The sequence below is a fragment of the Bicyclus anynana genome, chromosome 14, assembly GCF_947172395.1.
Source record: "Bicyclus anynana chromosome 14, ilBicAnyn1.1, whole genome shotgun sequence".
NCBI classification, from domain to species: Eukaryota; Metazoa; Arthropoda; class Insecta; order Lepidoptera; family Nymphalidae; genus Bicyclus; species Bicyclus anynana.
Window position 1 is genome coordinate 2,933,330 of NC_069096.1, and position 17,882 is coordinate 2,951,211.

Sequence of the window (17,882 nt, forward strand, 5' to 3'; positions counted from 1 at the left end):
ACCTTTTGCGTTTTGTTACAGCAGAGTGTAGTGCAGAGTTGACCTTTATGTAAGCAAACTATAACAATATCACACTTTTATTTTTGTTTGTCTTACAATTTATTCATAAAATGTACTTTATATTCACATTCATTTGATATGAAACTGACACTTTTATTAAAAAATTAGCAAAATAATAAAATATCACGGTTTGTTCCTTAGAATTTAACAAAGCGTTTTTTGAAAGCTGTCAGTGCTCAGTGCTGTCACCCGTTGCATAGCAACGTGACTAAGTTAGTCAACAAACTAAATAAAATGTAAAACAATGTCATCGCTATTGCTAATTTTATGGATTATTAGCCAATGCCGTAGCAGGAATGTCGAAGGAAAGCAATAACCTGCGATTGCTCGGCTCGCCGGTGAATTTAACCTACAGAAGCAAGAAAAGAGAAGAAAAGAAAAACATCAAAAACAGACCGCGGTCAGCGCTGCAAAATTCCTGTGCGCTGGTATGTTTAATTATTTTGATTTCTTCTTCTAATCTTTGGAAAGGTTGATGGAATATTATCATTCTCTTTAGTTGCTTGATAGTTCACAATGCAGGTATTAAGGTATATTGCTTAGATACCTTCAATACCTACCTATCTATGATTACCAATGAACTTAAAATGAGATAGAGATGTATTATTATTAGATCAAATAATTCATTTTAAACAAACATAAGTGGTAATGCTATAAGTAGTAATTAATTTAAGATTTTATGGTAGTGTTTGTTGAACAGATAAATATTAATGGTACAGACTGGACTCATCACTCAGGTTCATGGTTTAAATCCCTGTTGCTTTAGCAAGAAGTATTAGGAGTGTTGGGAATGGATATGATTGGACAACAGTCCATTTTGTCATATCATACCAACAATATTTTATACTATAGATATGTTAAGTATTTACAAAATCACCACAATGAGTGATCCAAATTTAGCTACAGCACTGGCAATTTTGTGTTTAATTGTATAATATATTATAGTTTTTACACTTCCTGAACATACAACTCAACATTGTATAGATTATTTAGGTATTTTGTTAAATAACTTTTGTTGTTTATTATGTGATTTAATGTTAGCTTCAGTTTTGACCTGCTAGTGACATATCCATAGTATTACATCTCTGTACCATAACCACATCTAATACAGTTTTTTATGACTAGTTGGAGGAAATAGGTAATGGTAATATTTATGTCACTGTTAGATTGTAAAATATGTTAGTTTATAATCTCACTGTCATTTTGTAAACTGAAAATACAGATTACAATGTAATGTGCTATTTTTAGGTATATTAGAAGTGAAACCGTTAAATTGCAGTCTTAAAACGTCAACTGTTTGAACTTGCTCCTGATTGGTCGACCGACCGTTCTGTGTCCATAGAGTTAGGAATGAAGATAAAGGCAAATGTTCTTTTTTTCGAGACTTCATAAGTGACAAACAAAATAAATACCTAGTGGATGTATATAGCAAGTTATTAGTTAGTAGTTAATTTTTAACCGACTTCCAAAAACGAGGAGGTTCTACGTTTGGCTGTATGTATGTTTTTTACTATAATCTCATTCAATGACAAAGATAGACTATTTTAATCATCAAAATTCAATATTCATTTATTTCAATGAATATTGAATTTTGGTTTTGGAAGGGCTTGGTTTACAACCACTTTTTTTTTAATTATTAAGGTTTCAATAACTATTAAAGGAATGGCTACAATTTATCCAGATCATATACTCTACTGGCCACTGCTATCCCACCATGTGACCAGATCTGACCAAACTGTTTTCAAAATTTTCTTGAACTAACAATCCAAGTCCTCTCAACTAAAAAACAACTGCATAGAAGTGTTTTAATAATTTTAAGCTTATTATTTGTGTTTTTATAGGAAAAGGATAACCTGGAAAGATTTAAGAGGCCTTTTTCAGCAGATACAAAAGATAGAGCTCCATCTACGAGGTCATTCTTAAAATCCTTCAGTGCTGAATTGCTGCAGTCTTATAACAGTAAGTATACCTACTTGTCTTCTTGAAAGTTTAGATCATGAAGTCTCAAGTCCAACCCAAATCCTGATTAGGCCAAAAAGATGTTACAACACTTATTTTTTTCCTTTCCTACAAGAGCTGTTATAGCCCAGTGTATATGACCTCTGCCTCCGATTCCGGAGGGTGGGGGTTCGAATCTGGTTCGGGGCAGGCACCTCCAACTTTTCAGTTGTGTGCATTTTACGTGTGCGGTGAAGGAAAATATCGTGAGGAAACCTGCATACCAGAGAATTTTCTTAATTCTCTGCGTGTGTGAAGTCTGCCAATCCGCATTGGGCCAGCGTGGTGGACTAAGGCCTAATGCCTCTCATTCTGAGAGGAGACTCGAGCTCAGCAGTGAGCCGAATATGGGTTGATGACGACGACGACGACAAAGTGTGACTCGTGAGCTTATATTATGGGCAGTGAACCAAGGATATCAGTTCCTTAACTTGTCAACTGTGGATTAGGTAGTTTGAAGTGATTCTGTCGTCAGTATGGAATACAAAACCTCAAGTAAAACCTAAAAAGAAACTCAGGAGTATTTACTCTTTTTAATTATCAGTGTGTGATTAAAATATTGTCATTATTTACTCAGTAAATGATGAAAAAAAATGTTTAAATTTTGACCTTGAGTTAATTTTTTTCCTGGTACCGGATGAGGACTTTTATATTTAATTTATAATTATGTCTGAAACGATTTTACCGATTTTCAGTTTTATGGGAATATTATGTAGCTTTAAAAATTCTTGTAATATTTTAGATGTTCTTATAGGTTTAGGTAATTAAAAAATTTTTGCATGTGTTTGCTAGAGTAAAAATAATAATAAACCAATTTGACTATTTCAGACTCTCCTCTGACCATAAAAGTTCTCCCACCGACGGAAGAGCTTCTCTCAAATTCAAAGGTCCATATTGACACAGCAGTTAGTAATGCAGCTATAAGTAGCAATGCTTCTGATTATGGCTCAGAAGACACTTTTATTAGTCTAGGTACTAAAATAAAAGCTAAGGCACAATCAGGTATTAAGAATAGGAATATCAATACTAAAAACTTCTTAAAGTACAGAAATATTGCCAAAAAAGGCCGAAAAGCTATGGAGAGTTCTACAAATGAGACAGGAATTAACGGAAGAAATAATAATTATGGCGTCGAGGTAACTATAAAAGAAAAATCTCAAAGGCCAATATCACCTATTCGAAATAAAGACTTATTTCAGCTAAGAAGTGCATCACCTCAATTCAAAGCTAGTACATCTTATGAATCTTACTTCCTTTCCCTTAACGGTGACATTAAAAATGAAGATGTAGCAGGAAGAGTTTCCTTTGCTCAACCTATCAATGATGCCAAAAAATCGATGGATGCATATTCTCGTCATTCATATCTAACAAAACAACAACTTTCCCTAGTAGAAGAGGAATCAATACAAGATCTTGACAGTATTCCCTCTCAAAATAACACTGTTAGTCTGTCACCAAACAATTATATTAATGAAGACCAACTAGTTAGCAACGAGAACTTGGATGTTTTAAACTACGAGGAAGATGACAAAATTGATAATTGCAAAAAACAGTCGAACTTTTTTATAAATGATACTAAGAATTATAGCAACTTTTACAACAACATTCACGGAAACACTGATCCATATAAAACTACAATGTCAAGTACTATTATTCACACAGATGCTTCATCCAAAGATTCTGGGTACCCAGATAGTTGTACGAAAGAGGAAAAAATCATAACTACTAATTATTCGCTTCCTACAACTTCATTTAAAGAGGAAATTAATTTTAACATGCATGATCAGCCAAAAAGCTTAGAAATTGTTAACGAAAAAGATTACGCAAGTTCTCAAACTGATAAGAAATGGGTAGAGCCATACAATCACAGCAGGTTGCTTTATAAAGATTTCTTTTTAAAGAAAGAAGGCCACCTACCTATGCCACCACAAAACACTCCATCCAAAAGTAATGTTAGCATTCCTGGAACTAGCGAAATTGTAAGTGAAACTAACCAGCCTGAAAACGATAACTTAAAATACCCTACATATCTTTTAAACAGTACTACAAAAGCTTACACATCTAAAGTTATTGAGGATTATAGAAAAGAATTAGAGGCTATAAACAATCTCCACGAATTGACTTTAAAAGATATAAAAACTGATGCTATTTCGCCAACACCGCTCAATATTGACGAATTGTTTGAAAATAATTCTAATAAAACATCAGATGAATTCAGAGATCCTAGTGAAATTTCTCAAAAAAGTTTAACACTCAGTGATCCTGTAAGCGATAAAAATTCTTTAGACGTTAAGCGCGATAACATTTCAAAAGTAACTACAAAAGAACTAATTCAGAACTATCTCAAAATAAAAGGTGATTATACCAAAGAAGGCAAAATGTTAAAGAAATACGAAAAAAAATTAAACAACATTCATTCAAAAGTTGAAGAGAATGCGGGTTATAAACAGTTTTGGAACAATAAAAACACCAAAAATAACATCGAAAAAAATAATACCCCACTGAGAAATCAAAATAATTCCGTTACAATGCGAACTTCTACAAGCGCTAGAATAGATAGCGTGCAAAATGATAAAGATATTGATTCGTGGATGTCACTTTCGGCCCCATCGCCCAGAGTTCTTGATATAGATAACTTTGAAACAGCTACTGAAATACCAAAATCTATCAAGGAAGATGCAGTCAATGTAAACAGCCCTACCATAGAAGAAATTAAGGAAACAGTTGAATCCCAAAGTCCTTCAATACCTATTGAAACTCCAAAACAGACTAAAGACTTAAACTCAAAGTCTACAGTATTAGATATTTATTCAATGCTAAAAGAAATAGAAAGTTATGGTGAAAATCCTGTTACATCTATAAGTGACGTGAACGAAGGCGATTCGGCTGAAGTTCAGGAGGAAGAAAGATGTCCAACTCCTAAAGATAACTTCATGTAAGCAGCCCTGTTTGTTCCTAACAATAGCTATTTACAATAAAATATAATAATTGGATGAATCAATCCGAAGATATCAGCATGTTTTCAGTCAGAAAAGTACTCTCTATCTATATCTAAACTATTGACTCTCTGTATTTTTCAAATTTTTTAATTTTTACTTGTTTATTTCAGGGAAATTTTCGAATTCTTGGAAAAAGTTGAACAAAGCGCGAATGATGCGCTCTCTGTCGTCACGAACACTACTCCTCAATCTATACCTAAGTGAGTACAATATTTAACAATATATTTTCATAATTAATAATTATTTATCAAATATTGACTGGATATTTGCAAAATTAATAAGATCATACAATTTCAAAATCTATTAAAAATCTTTTATTTATATTAAATCGTAATTAGATGAAAATTCATACAGTTTCAGCTTTCTTACATTAAATGCGCCATTTTTTTCGTACCATTTTGTTTTTCAGGGATCCGCGTCTGCGCCGCAAATCTGACCCTTTAAATCCATGTAGCTCCGAAAGTAATGATCGCAGATACCCTGTTACTTTTACAAAATTGCTTTACTATTAGCACTCATAATTTATATACAATTTAGAAATCAGTCATCATCCCTACTTTCAGATTGGAAGCACTTCTCAAACTGCCGCAGACAGAGTTGGCTCAAAGACTCGTTACAGCTTCCCTTCAGCTGGAGGAAAGGTCGTGTTGTATCGCGTTGCTTCAAGAGAGTCTAGCTAATCATAAAGAGCAGGTATTCGGAATCGGATATTAATCAATATTTATTACATCTGATATGTCATGCCGTGATAGCCCAGTGGATATATATATATTATTTTTTAAGACCTCTAGCGAAGTTGATAGTACTGATGTTCTCAAGAAAGAGGTCCTAGGTTCGATTGATTTAAAAAAATGGATACTGTTTATTAAAATTAATCAAAGTCTGTATAAATTTTTCAGATGATATCAAAAGTAAGCAACCTGGAGAAACAGTCCAATAGAAACATTGTTAAAATGAAGCAAGAATGTGAAGAAACTATCAAGAGACATCAAAACTTCATTGATCAGGTTTGAGAATTTATGCTTACGTAATAAATCAACTAAGTCTTTAGCGAATATTTAATTATTTATTTACAAAGTTCCGCGCTGACGAAATGGGTTGTATGCTCAAAATCATCATCATCATCATCATCGGGCAGCTGTTTGATCTCGAAGGCAGAAAAAAAGATCGGTTGACTACAATCTTACCTGATGGTAAGTGATTATGAAGTGTCTTTGCCGGTAGGGTGGTCACGTGCCGGTGGGCTAGCCACGGCCGAAGCCTCCCACCAGCCAGACCTGAACCAATTAAGAAAACCTCAATCGGCCCAGTCGGGGATCGAACCCAGGACCTCCGTCTTGTAAATCCACCGCGCATACCACTGCGCCACGGAGGCCGTCTCAAAGGTCCAATGTAAGTCTTTGAGCTCGGCTTGGGCTGCTGTCAGGGAAGGGTTACCTAGATTGTGCCAATTTTCACAGCTCATAAACGACAAGAAAACGCTGAATCACCGTATAGAGCAGCTGGTGGACGAGAGGCGCTCGCTGGAGGAGCGCTGGAAGCGGTCCGCGCAGGCGCTGGAGGAGCGCTACAAGCTGGAGCTGCGGAACCAGCACGACAAGATGGCCGCCGCGCAACAGGTACGTAACACCGACAGCGTCCATAGCGGTCCATGATAACATCAGCGGACCTATTAGATAATAATAAAGCCTTTATTAACAATCCTACAATTTACATTTCATCTTAATCTGACACGTAAAATATATAAACAGGTTTATGTAAATTAATGCAATTTTTTTTGACACCGGTTTTTGGATTGTCTAGCTTTTCAGCATCCCCAAGTATTCTCCACAAAGATCTGTCCTGTGCTTTCCGCGTCCAAGTTATTCCTGCTATCTTTTTAATGTCGTCTTCCCAACGACTATGCTGTTAGCTAAGGGGAACCAAAATACAATCCAAAATACACCTGCAGCCGTTCCACATGACGATATTTTGGACGTTCTCTTCGCCAATAGGGTAGTTGACTCATATCAAATTTAATATAAACAAGATTAATTTAGTGTAGTAGGTGCATGGAATGAGAGTCCAAAATATTATATCGATATCAATTCATAATAGATAAGGATTTCATATAAAACTTAATTTAATAACCACGTATTTGTTAAAATTTTTCAAACGTCAAAACGCTGTCCATTTTGTGACGTCACTAATACACTTGAACTAATTGGTAGCTAATATTTTCGTCAAACGCTCCGTTTGTAAGGGATTTATTATAGTGAGTCATGAAACAAGTAATCTAACACACACGATTTTTCTGATCGCCAAAAAATTATTTCGCCACGAAGATATTCACATTATTATGCCGGCTCCACCTTAGTGGGATGAGTAAATGTATAATAATGTTATTACTAAGATTAATTAAGAGTGTGCAATATGTAATTTGGTGGTTACAAATGGTTCTGGATTTCAGATTCTGGAAAAGTTAGGAGCCTGACATTTGGGTAAATGATATTTCAAAGTGTTACCTTCGTTATGACTATACAAAATACATAACTTGTAAAACTTTTCTCGATAGTTTATTTTTTAAAAAATACATGTTTCGCTCACATTTTGCTTTCAATCTCAGGAAAAGCAAACTTATTTTCTTAAATTTTTGTTTTGTATAGAAAATTAGGTATATATCTTGAATATGGCCATTTTGTTTTTAGTTATGTTGTTTAATTTACTTGCATTTAGGTAAAAATGGTTTTGGCGCTCACGTCATAAAATTTGCGTCGCGCGTCAATCGCTCCTTGCTTTTCACTCACGTGAAAGTCATAATTCGGCGTCTCGTTTGCGCTTCGACTTTTATCCATATCGTACCGACGCGCTGCGCGCTCTTAATTAAGCCTCAATAGCTCTTACACAATCTTTCCCGACTAGTTGGAGGGGAATGGGAATATTTATCATATTTAAAAGATATCGCAAATATTCTATTATAAAATAAAATAGATGGATAATCTTAATTAGCGTTACGTATAGATTTCCCAAATAGGTAACTAGACAACAACTGGTGGTGGCAAACTCACTCAACCGCTCGCTGCGTCGACACATTGACGTATACCTTGTATAGCTTGGCAAATTCGTTCCTAACACTTCCGATGGTCCGCTCGGGCCGGGAGGAGATAGCGATGCCCCGCTCGCACGACTTCCCACCCGCGCAGTCCTTTCCCCTCGTCGCCCGTCCCGTCATGGGAGTGTCATCAACGAATTTGCCAAGCTATAATTATTCTCATCGGCCTTGTGTTATGTATTGCGTAAAAGGTCTTTTTAGAAATACATGCACGCTATTTGTAATTTAAGAACAATCCTTATTTCCTTTCAGGTAGCCAGACAAAGATGGGTGCGACAAAAGGCAGAGAAAATAAAGGTATATTTTAAGATTATGTAATTTAACTGCCTCCGATTCCGGAGGGTGTGGGTTCGTATCCGGTCCGGGGCATGTACCTCCAACTTTTTAGTTATGTGCATTATAGGAAATTAAATATCACGTGTCTCAAACAGTGAAGGAAAAACATCGTGAGGAAACCTGTATACCAGAGAATTTCTCAATTCTCTGCGTGTGTGAAGTCTGCCAATCCTCAGTGGGCCAGTGTGGTGGACTATTGGCCTAACCCCGCTCATTGTGAGAGGAGACTCGAGCTCAGCAGTGAATATGGTTTGATAATGATGATGATGATTTAATTTTAGGAGCTAACAGTGAAAGGTTTAGAAGGCGAACTGCGCGAGATGGCAGAACGACAACAGAAGGAAATAACTGATCTCAAGATGCACCATGTGGAACAAACTGGGCGCCTCACCGCCAAGCACGCGGTGGAGCTAGAGGAACTGAGGAGGAACTTGGAACAGGAGAAAGAGGATGCTCTTTTGAAGGAGAGGCAGCTAGCTAGCTCCAGGTAAATGATCGAAATGGATATAAACTGATAGAACAGAGCCAAGAAAATAATGATAGATTTATAAACGTTTTTTATTTCATAAATGATAACCTCAGTTATATTATGAAGTTAGTTCATCTATACTTATAATAAATCTGTAGAGAGGTCAATTCTGTACATGAAATATTTTTCCAAAATAACTATCAGGGGGTGATTAGTGATAGATACTGATGCCAAAAATGCAGTCAGTAAAATTTTTGTCTGTCTGTCTGTATGTTCGTTATAGAAACAATACTCGACAGATTTTAACGAAACTTGGTACAATTCATCCATTCAAACGTTGGGATGGTTTGTCCTGTTTCAATATTATGGCCACACTCCAGTGGGACTTAAATTACACGATAAATTATTTTTTTCTAATTTCCTAATTAAACTTTAACATGTAAGATTTACGGTTTATATTTGAATGAGACTAGTCATCAATAAAATTACGTAATCGTTAGTAATGAACAAATCCATATTTTATCTCTCCATTCCAGAATGGAGAAACAGATCCTGGAATTGGAAATAACGTACCAGGAGCAGCGCACGCGGCTGGTGGCAGACATGCGTGCAGAGAACGACCGCGTCGCTGCAGAACTCGCTGACAGAGAGAAATTGCTAAAGTTGGACTTTGGTGAGTAAGAAGTTTCGAATCACGAGATCCTGAGTTCGAATCCTGAATTGGGCTATCATCATCAGCCGATGGACATCCACTGCAGAACATGGGCCTTTTGTAGGGACTTCAAATTACGATCCTGAGCCCGTAGGCGTATATAGCGGGCAAGAATATTCCAGTGCCCACTCTAGGATACTGGGCTACCTGGATTTGAAATTTTATCAAGAACACCGAAATACTAGTAATTTTAAATATCATTTAAAATGTCAAATAATAACAATTACAACTTATAATAAAGAAAAAACTATAAGTAATAAATATTTTGAAAAATATATTAAGACCTTTTCTACCTACCTAACCTAACTACCAAAGAAAAATTAATAAATAAGTCGAGCCCTTTGAGAGGTCTGTGTCTACAAATATTGCTAACGAAATTTTTATATTGAGTGACGACTCTGTTCAGTTATATGTCAGCCCACCCATGCCTGCAACGTCAGCTCTGCGTCCCGATAAGCGATTTCGGTGAGAGTTGCCCATATTCTGTACGCAAAGTATAAAAATCCTAATAGTAGTCTTAACAAAACAGGATTTTTGGATTTGCTCTGATGGTTTATCGAACGAAGAGCAGTCAACCCATGTTAAGATTTAAGATATAATTCAGGAACATTAAACTAGTTAATTTTACGATATAACTTTTCACATTTACAGAAAAGTATAAAAGCGAACAAGAGAAACTGTTAGATGAAAAGAGACGACAAATAGAAAAAGAGGTTACGGAAGAGAAGGAAAAATTAGAAGTAAGTAATCGTCTCCCTTAAAAATAGTTCATTTTGAGTAATAACGCAACTACTACGCAAGATAATCTTTAGAAAACTACAAAATATATGTTCTAGTGGACTCGGTCAAGCTTCGCTTTGACTTATATTGAAGTTAAAAGATTAAAAACTTTCATTTGGAATAATTCAAAAGCAGGATATGTACTTACGTCTTCTCTACCCCTACCCTACCTTCCTCCTACCCTACCCTATGTTTCAATCAATCAATCAATCAATCAACCAACCAATCAATATATTTAAGTTGAATCAAACTGACACGGTGTGAAAATTTGGTTGAAATTGGTTAAGTAGTTTTGGAGTTTATCGCGGACAAACAAAGTGACACGTAATTTTTATTAACATTATTTTTATTATTTATATATTAGCGGTAAACATTTTTCAACATTTTGGTAATTTTTTCAGCAACAATTAAAACTGAAACAAGAAGAATTAGTACAGGAATTCGAACAATACAAGAAAGATTACGAAGCCGATCAACAATTACTGTTAAAAAAGAAAGTGACGGAGATAGCCGCGCAGCACAAGTTGGAGAGAGACCGAGAGATCGAGAAAGCTATCGAGAGCATGGAAGCTGAAGCTCAGGCCGGAAGAAAAGAACTGCAAGAAGCGTTAAGGTAAGAAACGGATAAAATCTATACTTATAGTAGGGGAGCCCGGGATGCTAAATTTGCAGTTACTAAAGCGTCATTGGAATCGATTAGATTTGGTAGATTAGATGATAGAAATAATAACTACCTTTATAACTTTTTTATATACCTTTTTCGCTTTCAGCGGTGGGGAAAAAAACTACAGACTTTAAAAACAATTTTTATTACTTCGGCTTACTGAAAACATAATCGATTATTCATGAGAATAGTTCGTTCAAAATTAGTAAAAAATTAACGTCACTTGTGGTTCGATAACAGAAATATAAGGGTTTTATTTTGTAATTTTGGAACCCTCCATTCCATTACGTTCCACTCAAATCGTCAATTTTTGAAATGCACACTGTTTAGCTATCAACTCACCAACCAACCTTATCTTTATCTGACGTGCTGGTTGATTATTTCTGAAGTTGCTTTTTTTTGGTTGCGCTAAACGTACCCATCAATATTAACTTGGTGGAGGTAATCAACAACGTGCAAGGTATGCTCCCTTATGCTCGAGTAACTGCAAAAATCCCCTCTTCGGCTCCTCTACTATTATAATAAAACTGTCATCATCATCATATCAGCCGACGGACGTCCAATGCAGGACATAGGCCTTTCGTAGGGACTTCCAAACATCACGATACTGAGCCTACCTGTATAGCCTACCTGGCCTGATACCTGCATCCAGCGAATCCCTGCGACTCGCTTGACTTCAGTCCATCTGGGTGGTCGGTGGAGGTCGACCAACCGGTTTTCTCTCTGCGTGCGGGGTCGTCATTCCAACACCTTGGGACCCCAACGTCCATCGGCTCTTTGAACTATGTGCCCCGCCCATTGCCACATCAGCTTCGCGACTCATAAAGCAGTCCAATTCTGTACATTGAAGGTATTTAAAAAAAATGTCGGAGGGCATTATATTACGTATAATCGATACTGCCTGACTGTCCGTATTTTCGTGGACCGGGCGTCACGCTAAGACTACTGAATGAATTCAAATGAAGAAATTTGTGACCATAATACGGAGAAGGTTATAGGATACTTTTTGTCTCGAAAATTTAATCTGAAGGAAATGAAACAGGAGTTGAAACATTGTATGGAAAATCCTTTAATTTCAAGTTACACATTTTGTAAAAATTGGTATGTGTGTGCTGCTGTTTTGTGAAATAGAAATAATTCATGTTTTAATTTATGCTGACCAAGTGTCGACCCACACCCACTGCTAAGTCCTAAAACATTTCAAGAATTTTGATTTTCCTTTATGGGGTTAATGGCATAGCCATAGGCCGTAGTGGTTGTCCTTCATTTTACAAGTTGATTAATAAAAAGAAAACATAGAATTTGTTTTCTTTTATTATTTCCTTTTCATAATGGGATTTTTAATTTTTTTTATTTATTACAAAGTCTCTATTATTACAAAGTCTCTATTACAAAGTCTCTATTATTTTAATAGAGAATAAAAAAAAGAAATTTAAGGGTCCCGACCGTTTTCTAATAGCTTTTTTACACTTATGGCTAGAAGTTGTTGTTTTTATTTTCAATTCTTTTATAGCCGTTGGTATTTAATAAATTTTTAGGAGAAACAAGGAACAATACGAGGCTGAGTTAAAAGAGCTCGCCGAGACTGAGCGCGCGACGCTGAAGCGATACCAAGACGCGCAGGCGCGGATTCGACAGACTGAAGATAGGTGTGAGTTGACCTTTAATCATCATTATCAACCCATATTCGGCTCACTGCTGAGCTCGAGTCTCCTCTCAGAATGAGAGGGGTTAGGCAAACAGTCCACCACGCTGGCCCACTGCGGATTGGCAGACTTCAGGCACGCAGAGAATTAAGAATATTCTCTGTTATGAAGGTTTCCTCACGATGTTTTCATTCACCGTTTGTGTCACGTCATATTTAATTCCCTAAATGCACACAACTGCAAAGTTGGAGGTGCATGTCCCAAACGGTGAGGGAAATCATCTTGAAGAAACCTGCATACCAAAGAATTTTCTTAATTCTCTGCATCTGTTTAGTCTGCCAATCCGCAATGGGCCAGCGTGGTGGACTATTTAACACTACGATCACGTATTTTAAAATGCAAGGATAGATAAAGGCGTGTGTTACTCGTACATGGATAGTCGGTATTATTTGAATAACTTTGTTTGAAAAATTAAAACATAAAAAGTTTTTTTTAGTTAAAAAAAATTAGAGCAGTTCGGCTCCTATAAGTGGATTTGTCAATACCTTGCTGATAATTTGTGGTTAAAGGTGTTGGATGCGAAGAACTAAAACACTTAGCTAAATATTCTTGTGTAATAGTACTTAGTCGTAATTCCGTTTGTTAACCCCAATAAAAAAAAAAAACTTATGGGAAATTCTCCGTAACATCCTGTATAATAATAGAATAACGCACTTAAGGCCCTTACGACGTAAAAATGCATTCAAAACTTTTTTATATTATTACCAGGTGCGGAACTTGAAGTGACGATAAGTCAACTTGAAACCAGAAACAGAGTTCTCGTCGAGGTGAGTTGAACCACAAGTAATTGAAGGTCACTTTGCTAGTTCAATATAAACTAATATTGTCATCATCATCATCATCATTAACAGCATGGATTTCCAAACAATATGTGCCACCAGCAGCTCTCTGCAACCCGCTTGATGTTCTCGGTTCATCTAGTGGGGGGTCGACCAATACTGCGCTTTCTGGTGCAGGGTCGCCATTCCTGCACCTTGGGATCCCAACGTCCATCGATTCATCGTTCTTTGTGCCCTGGCCTTAGCGACTCGCTTGCTTTATATTGCCCAGGGTGTCCACATATCCCGGGTTTCCCCTAACTGATTTATTAAGTAGTCACAGAATAACAAAATTCTTACACGTACGAGTTGATGTTAGAGTTACACAGACTACCGTAGCGATATCGCGCTAAAGTGAATATTCAATGTCATGTGGATGAGGATATCAGCTGAAAATCAGTGCTGTATGCTCCAGCAATTGGTTGGATTATGCAGCAAAATGCTAAGCTGATACCTTTTTCAAGGTTGTGCCAAACATGACAGTGTGGTGTTTGATGCTTTTACTACTTAAGTTTTGGTCTTGCCTTGCTCAGGTGGTTGAGGCATCGGACGCTGCATCGGTGCTTCGGCATTGTGGTGTGGCACAATTTTAAAATAAACGTTTTTTCTTTCTTTTTTTCTTTCTTTCTTTCTTTCAATGTCAAAAGTTATATTGACATTGAATATTCACTTTAGCGTTAAAGTTCTTTTTATGAGACGCGGGGGACGTCCATTTAATATGTTGACGATGACAGTTGCGTCAAAATGATGTAGGTCTTTTTAGGTAAATGAAAATGCCGGTCTTTTTAGTGTCAATGGCAATGATTGTCATTTGTGTAATGCGCCGTCAATTTTAGTTCAGGTTTTAGCCGCGTGACTTCTTTCATGAAAAGGACTGTACTTTATAGTTATTGAACATTAAATATTGCACGTCCTATATACATCTTATTGGACTTGCAATGTGCAATGTTGAATTCAATGGAATTGTTTCAGTTTGGTTGAATAATATCGCCTTAACAAATAACTAGATACCTGGTAGCCCAGTGGATATGATCTCTGCCTTTGATTCGGAGGGCGTAGGTTCGAATCCGGTCCGAGGTATGCACCTTCAACCTTTCAGTTATGTGCATTTTACCAAGGAAAACATCACTAGGAAACTTGCATAAGACTTTCATTATGAGAATTTTCTCTACGTGTGTGGATTCTGCCAATCCGTATTGAGTCAGCGTGGTGGACTAATGCCTACCCCCTCTCATTCTGAGAGAAGACTCGTGCTCATCAGTGAGCCCAATATAGATTGCTAATGATGATTATTGTCAATCAGAAAAACAATCAGCTGGAGTCTCGCGCGGAGGAAGTGCGAGCGAGCTGCGAAGCTGCATGGCGAGGGAGGGTGGACGCGCTGCAGAAGGAGATTGAGGATATGAAGAAGACGCACGAGGAACAAATGCATCAGCTCTATGCAAAGTAAGTACTAGTGAAGTCCATTTCAAAACTTGCGGATCCGATAAGTCATAATACAGTAGGACCCGTTTAATACGATTTCGCAGGGTCCGAACTAAAAACGCGTCTTACGGCCAGTTAAATTGTGTTATTCTGGCCCTTAGACTAGGTTATCCCGTATCTTAGTGGCCAGTGTTTTCCCAATTATTGCCTATCTAATATAAGTAGTAGTTACTATTAGATTTCTGTAGTTTTAACTTTAGCTTTTAAGAACTTAAGTAGCGCCGTTTAGCGATTTTTTGCTAAACGTCGCTACAAAAGTATTTTTTCTTTAATATTGTATTATGTAATAATAACCAGTGCACAGTAAAACCAGCTGTGGTTTGTGTTGCACTATGGTTAGACTTAATTTAAATGTGTTTTTTGTAGAATAATAATTAAATAAATAAATAAAATATTTTAGGGTCAAAGTGGCGGTGGCCCGCAAGGATTCCGCCATTCAAGCTTTAACCAGAGAGACAGCCAAATACCAGGAGAAACTCACTCTACTCGAGCAAAAATTGCAGCAGCAACGAAAAGATTTCCTCAAATCTAAATAATATCTACACCTGTTTATAAAAAAAGTGTGTGTCAGCACCGACGCACGAGTGGAGTTTACTCTTTCAGATCGACTGTCTAAATAGGTGTATGTTGCCCCGCAGCATACACTATGTGCGTGTCAACACTACGCCTAAAAAGTGAAAGGTGCGCAATCGAGGAGCAGCAGTCCGCGGCGTGCGCGAAAGGTGCGCAGAATAGGTTGCGCACAAAAAACGTAACGCTGTCTTTCGTTCATCGAATTTCACTGTCCATATTTTTTTCATAACGGGGGGCTTTATATTAAAAATCGATTCTCAAGGAGTAAACTCCTAAAAAAATGCTATCACAACGCCACGCAATCTATGCAAGTAAAAAATTGTCGAATATCTGTTGGAGAAATTTCTCTTATAAGCAGCGTCTACTATGTTGATTTTTCGATTTTGCATCCAATCAATTCATACATCAGACTTGTATGAATTTTTAAAACACACTTAATATTTTAAATCGTAATAAGGTGTGGGGGAATTTAGTATGCCTCACCCCTTGTGAGGGGTCCATTATCTTAACATATGACGTAAGTACTTTATAATTGACCCTATATAGAATTTAAAGAGTGTGTAATGAAGTCAATTTGATTTTCACAGAAAATCAGTTAAATCAAAAGAATGTACAAGCTATTTTTATTTGTAGTCATATCAGTCAGATATTTTTATTCTACTTTTTGTAGACGGTTTGTCTTTGGTTGTAGCGGTAATAAAACGTGACGGGTAGCACACAGTGATTGTAAGTAAGTACCATTATTTTGTGGTAGAGGAAACGCGGCCATTTGACGGCCTCCGTGGCGCAGTGGTATGCGCGGTGGATTTACAAGACGGAGGTCCTGGGTTCGATTCCCGGCTGGGCCTATTGAGGTTTTCTTAATTGGTCCATGTCTGGCTGGTGGGAGGCTTCGGCCGTGGCTAGTTACAACACTACCGACAAAGACGTACCGCCAAGCGATTTAGCATTCCGGTACGATGTCGTGTAGAAACCGAAAGGAGTGTGGATTTTCATCCTCCTCCTAACAAGTTAGGTCGCTTCCATCTTAGATTGCATCATCACTTACCGTCATGTGAGATTGTAGTCGAGGGCTAACTTGTAAATAATTTAAAAAAAAACACCTCGAGCAGGTCCCACGACTTGTAACCTTGAATGTTAATACAGGACCTCGAAACAGTAAGATGTATATGTATAGACAGGCGACCTATTACGTGAAACTGTAGGAGCGTTAGCAAAACAGAAACATGGTTATGAATGATCATCTCTCTGGGAGTGGTTGCTAACTGTTATTTGGTTTTGTTATTATTCGGGTTTTGACTTTTATATCTGAACAATTTAAGAATGCGTTTCTTTTGTGCTGACGTTACTTTATATTAAGGTGCTGATATACTTGAGCATTCACTTGTAACGAGCATTCGTGCGAATGTTACATCACAGAAAATTACTAGAACATTCTATCGAGCGTTCGCTAGAAATCTCAAGATGTTCGTAGTGATATTTGGCTCTATACTCGGCACGTTATTCAGTTCGACAAATTTGAAAACGATGAATGCTTTTTTTATTGTTTACAAGTTAGCCCTTGACTACAATCTCACCTGATGGTAAGTGATGATGCAATCTAAGATGGAAGCGGGCTAACTTGTTAGGAGAAGGATGAAAATCCACACCCCTTTCGGATTCTACTTGACATCGTACGGCCGAAGCCTCCCACCAGCTTGTTACAATTGAAGGCTCAAGTCTATCAGCACCTTTACACACACTTAAACATATTACAATGAATACATTTAAAAACACACCGCCTTTCTCTTTTTTTCTTCTTCTCTTTCTCACCGTCACGGCAAGTTGAACAACTATTCTTTATTAGAATTTATGTTAATCTTTGTAATCCGTCCTGTTAGAATAATTTAATGTGTACTTACTGATGTATGTTTATTTAATTTATTTGAGTGTGCTCTTCACACTTGCTTGTGCAACTTTGAAATTATGTTTCTATTATAATTTCGTGTTTGAATTAATACTAAGTATTATGTACGTGTGATTAAATGAATTAAGTTTTATCTTGACTAGTTTGTTAGAAAACCCTGTTTCTTTTCAGCTGCATATTTTTGTATTTACAATTATTTTATTTACTTTTACTTTACCTTGATCTTGTTCCCTCTTTTCCTCTGGGCACTCTGGGCCTAGAGGAAATATCTCTCTGGAGATAATA

General features: G+C 36.9%; 1 protein-coding gene across 1 annotated transcript; it reads left to right on the forward strand.

Annotated features, from left to right (window-relative positions):
• Nucleotides 1–47: 47 nt before the first annotated feature.
• On the forward strand, nt 48–17,730 carry LOC112048532 (centrosomal protein of 131 kDa). The gene is made up of 16 exons (XM_024086084.2): nt 48–488; nt 1,902–2,019; nt 2,887–4,993; nt 5,168–5,257; nt 5,621–5,750; nt 5,957–6,064; nt 6,518–6,676; nt 8,401–8,445; nt 8,766–8,971; nt 9,490–9,626; nt 10,317–10,405; nt 10,847–11,058; nt 12,648–12,760; nt 13,524–13,582; nt 14,937–15,079; nt 15,519–17,730. The coding sequence occupies exons 1-16, from the start codon at nt 357–359 to the stop codon at nt 15,652–15,654; spliced, it is 3,984 nt and encodes a 1,327-aa protein (XP_023941852.1). The 5' UTR covers nt 48–356; the 3' UTR covers nt 15,655–17,730.
• Nucleotides 17,731–17,882: the final 152 nt, after the last annotated feature.

What these genes read in the sequence shown, in the direction of transcription:
- LOC112048532 (XM_024086084.2), top strand. Translation starts at nt 357, where the DNA reads ATGTCGAAGGAAAGCAATAACCTGCGATTGCTCGGCTCGCCGGTGAAT. An exon ending in ATTGCTAAAGTTGGACTTTG is followed by an intron (nt 9,627 to 10,316) that starts GTGAGTAAGAAG and finishes TCACATTTACAG; the next exon opens with AAAAGTATAAAAGCGAACAA. An exon ending in GAACTGCAAGAAGCGTTAAG is followed by an intron (nt 11,059 to 12,647) that starts GTAAGAAACGGA and finishes ATAAATTTTTAG; the next exon opens with GAGAAACAAGGAACAATACG.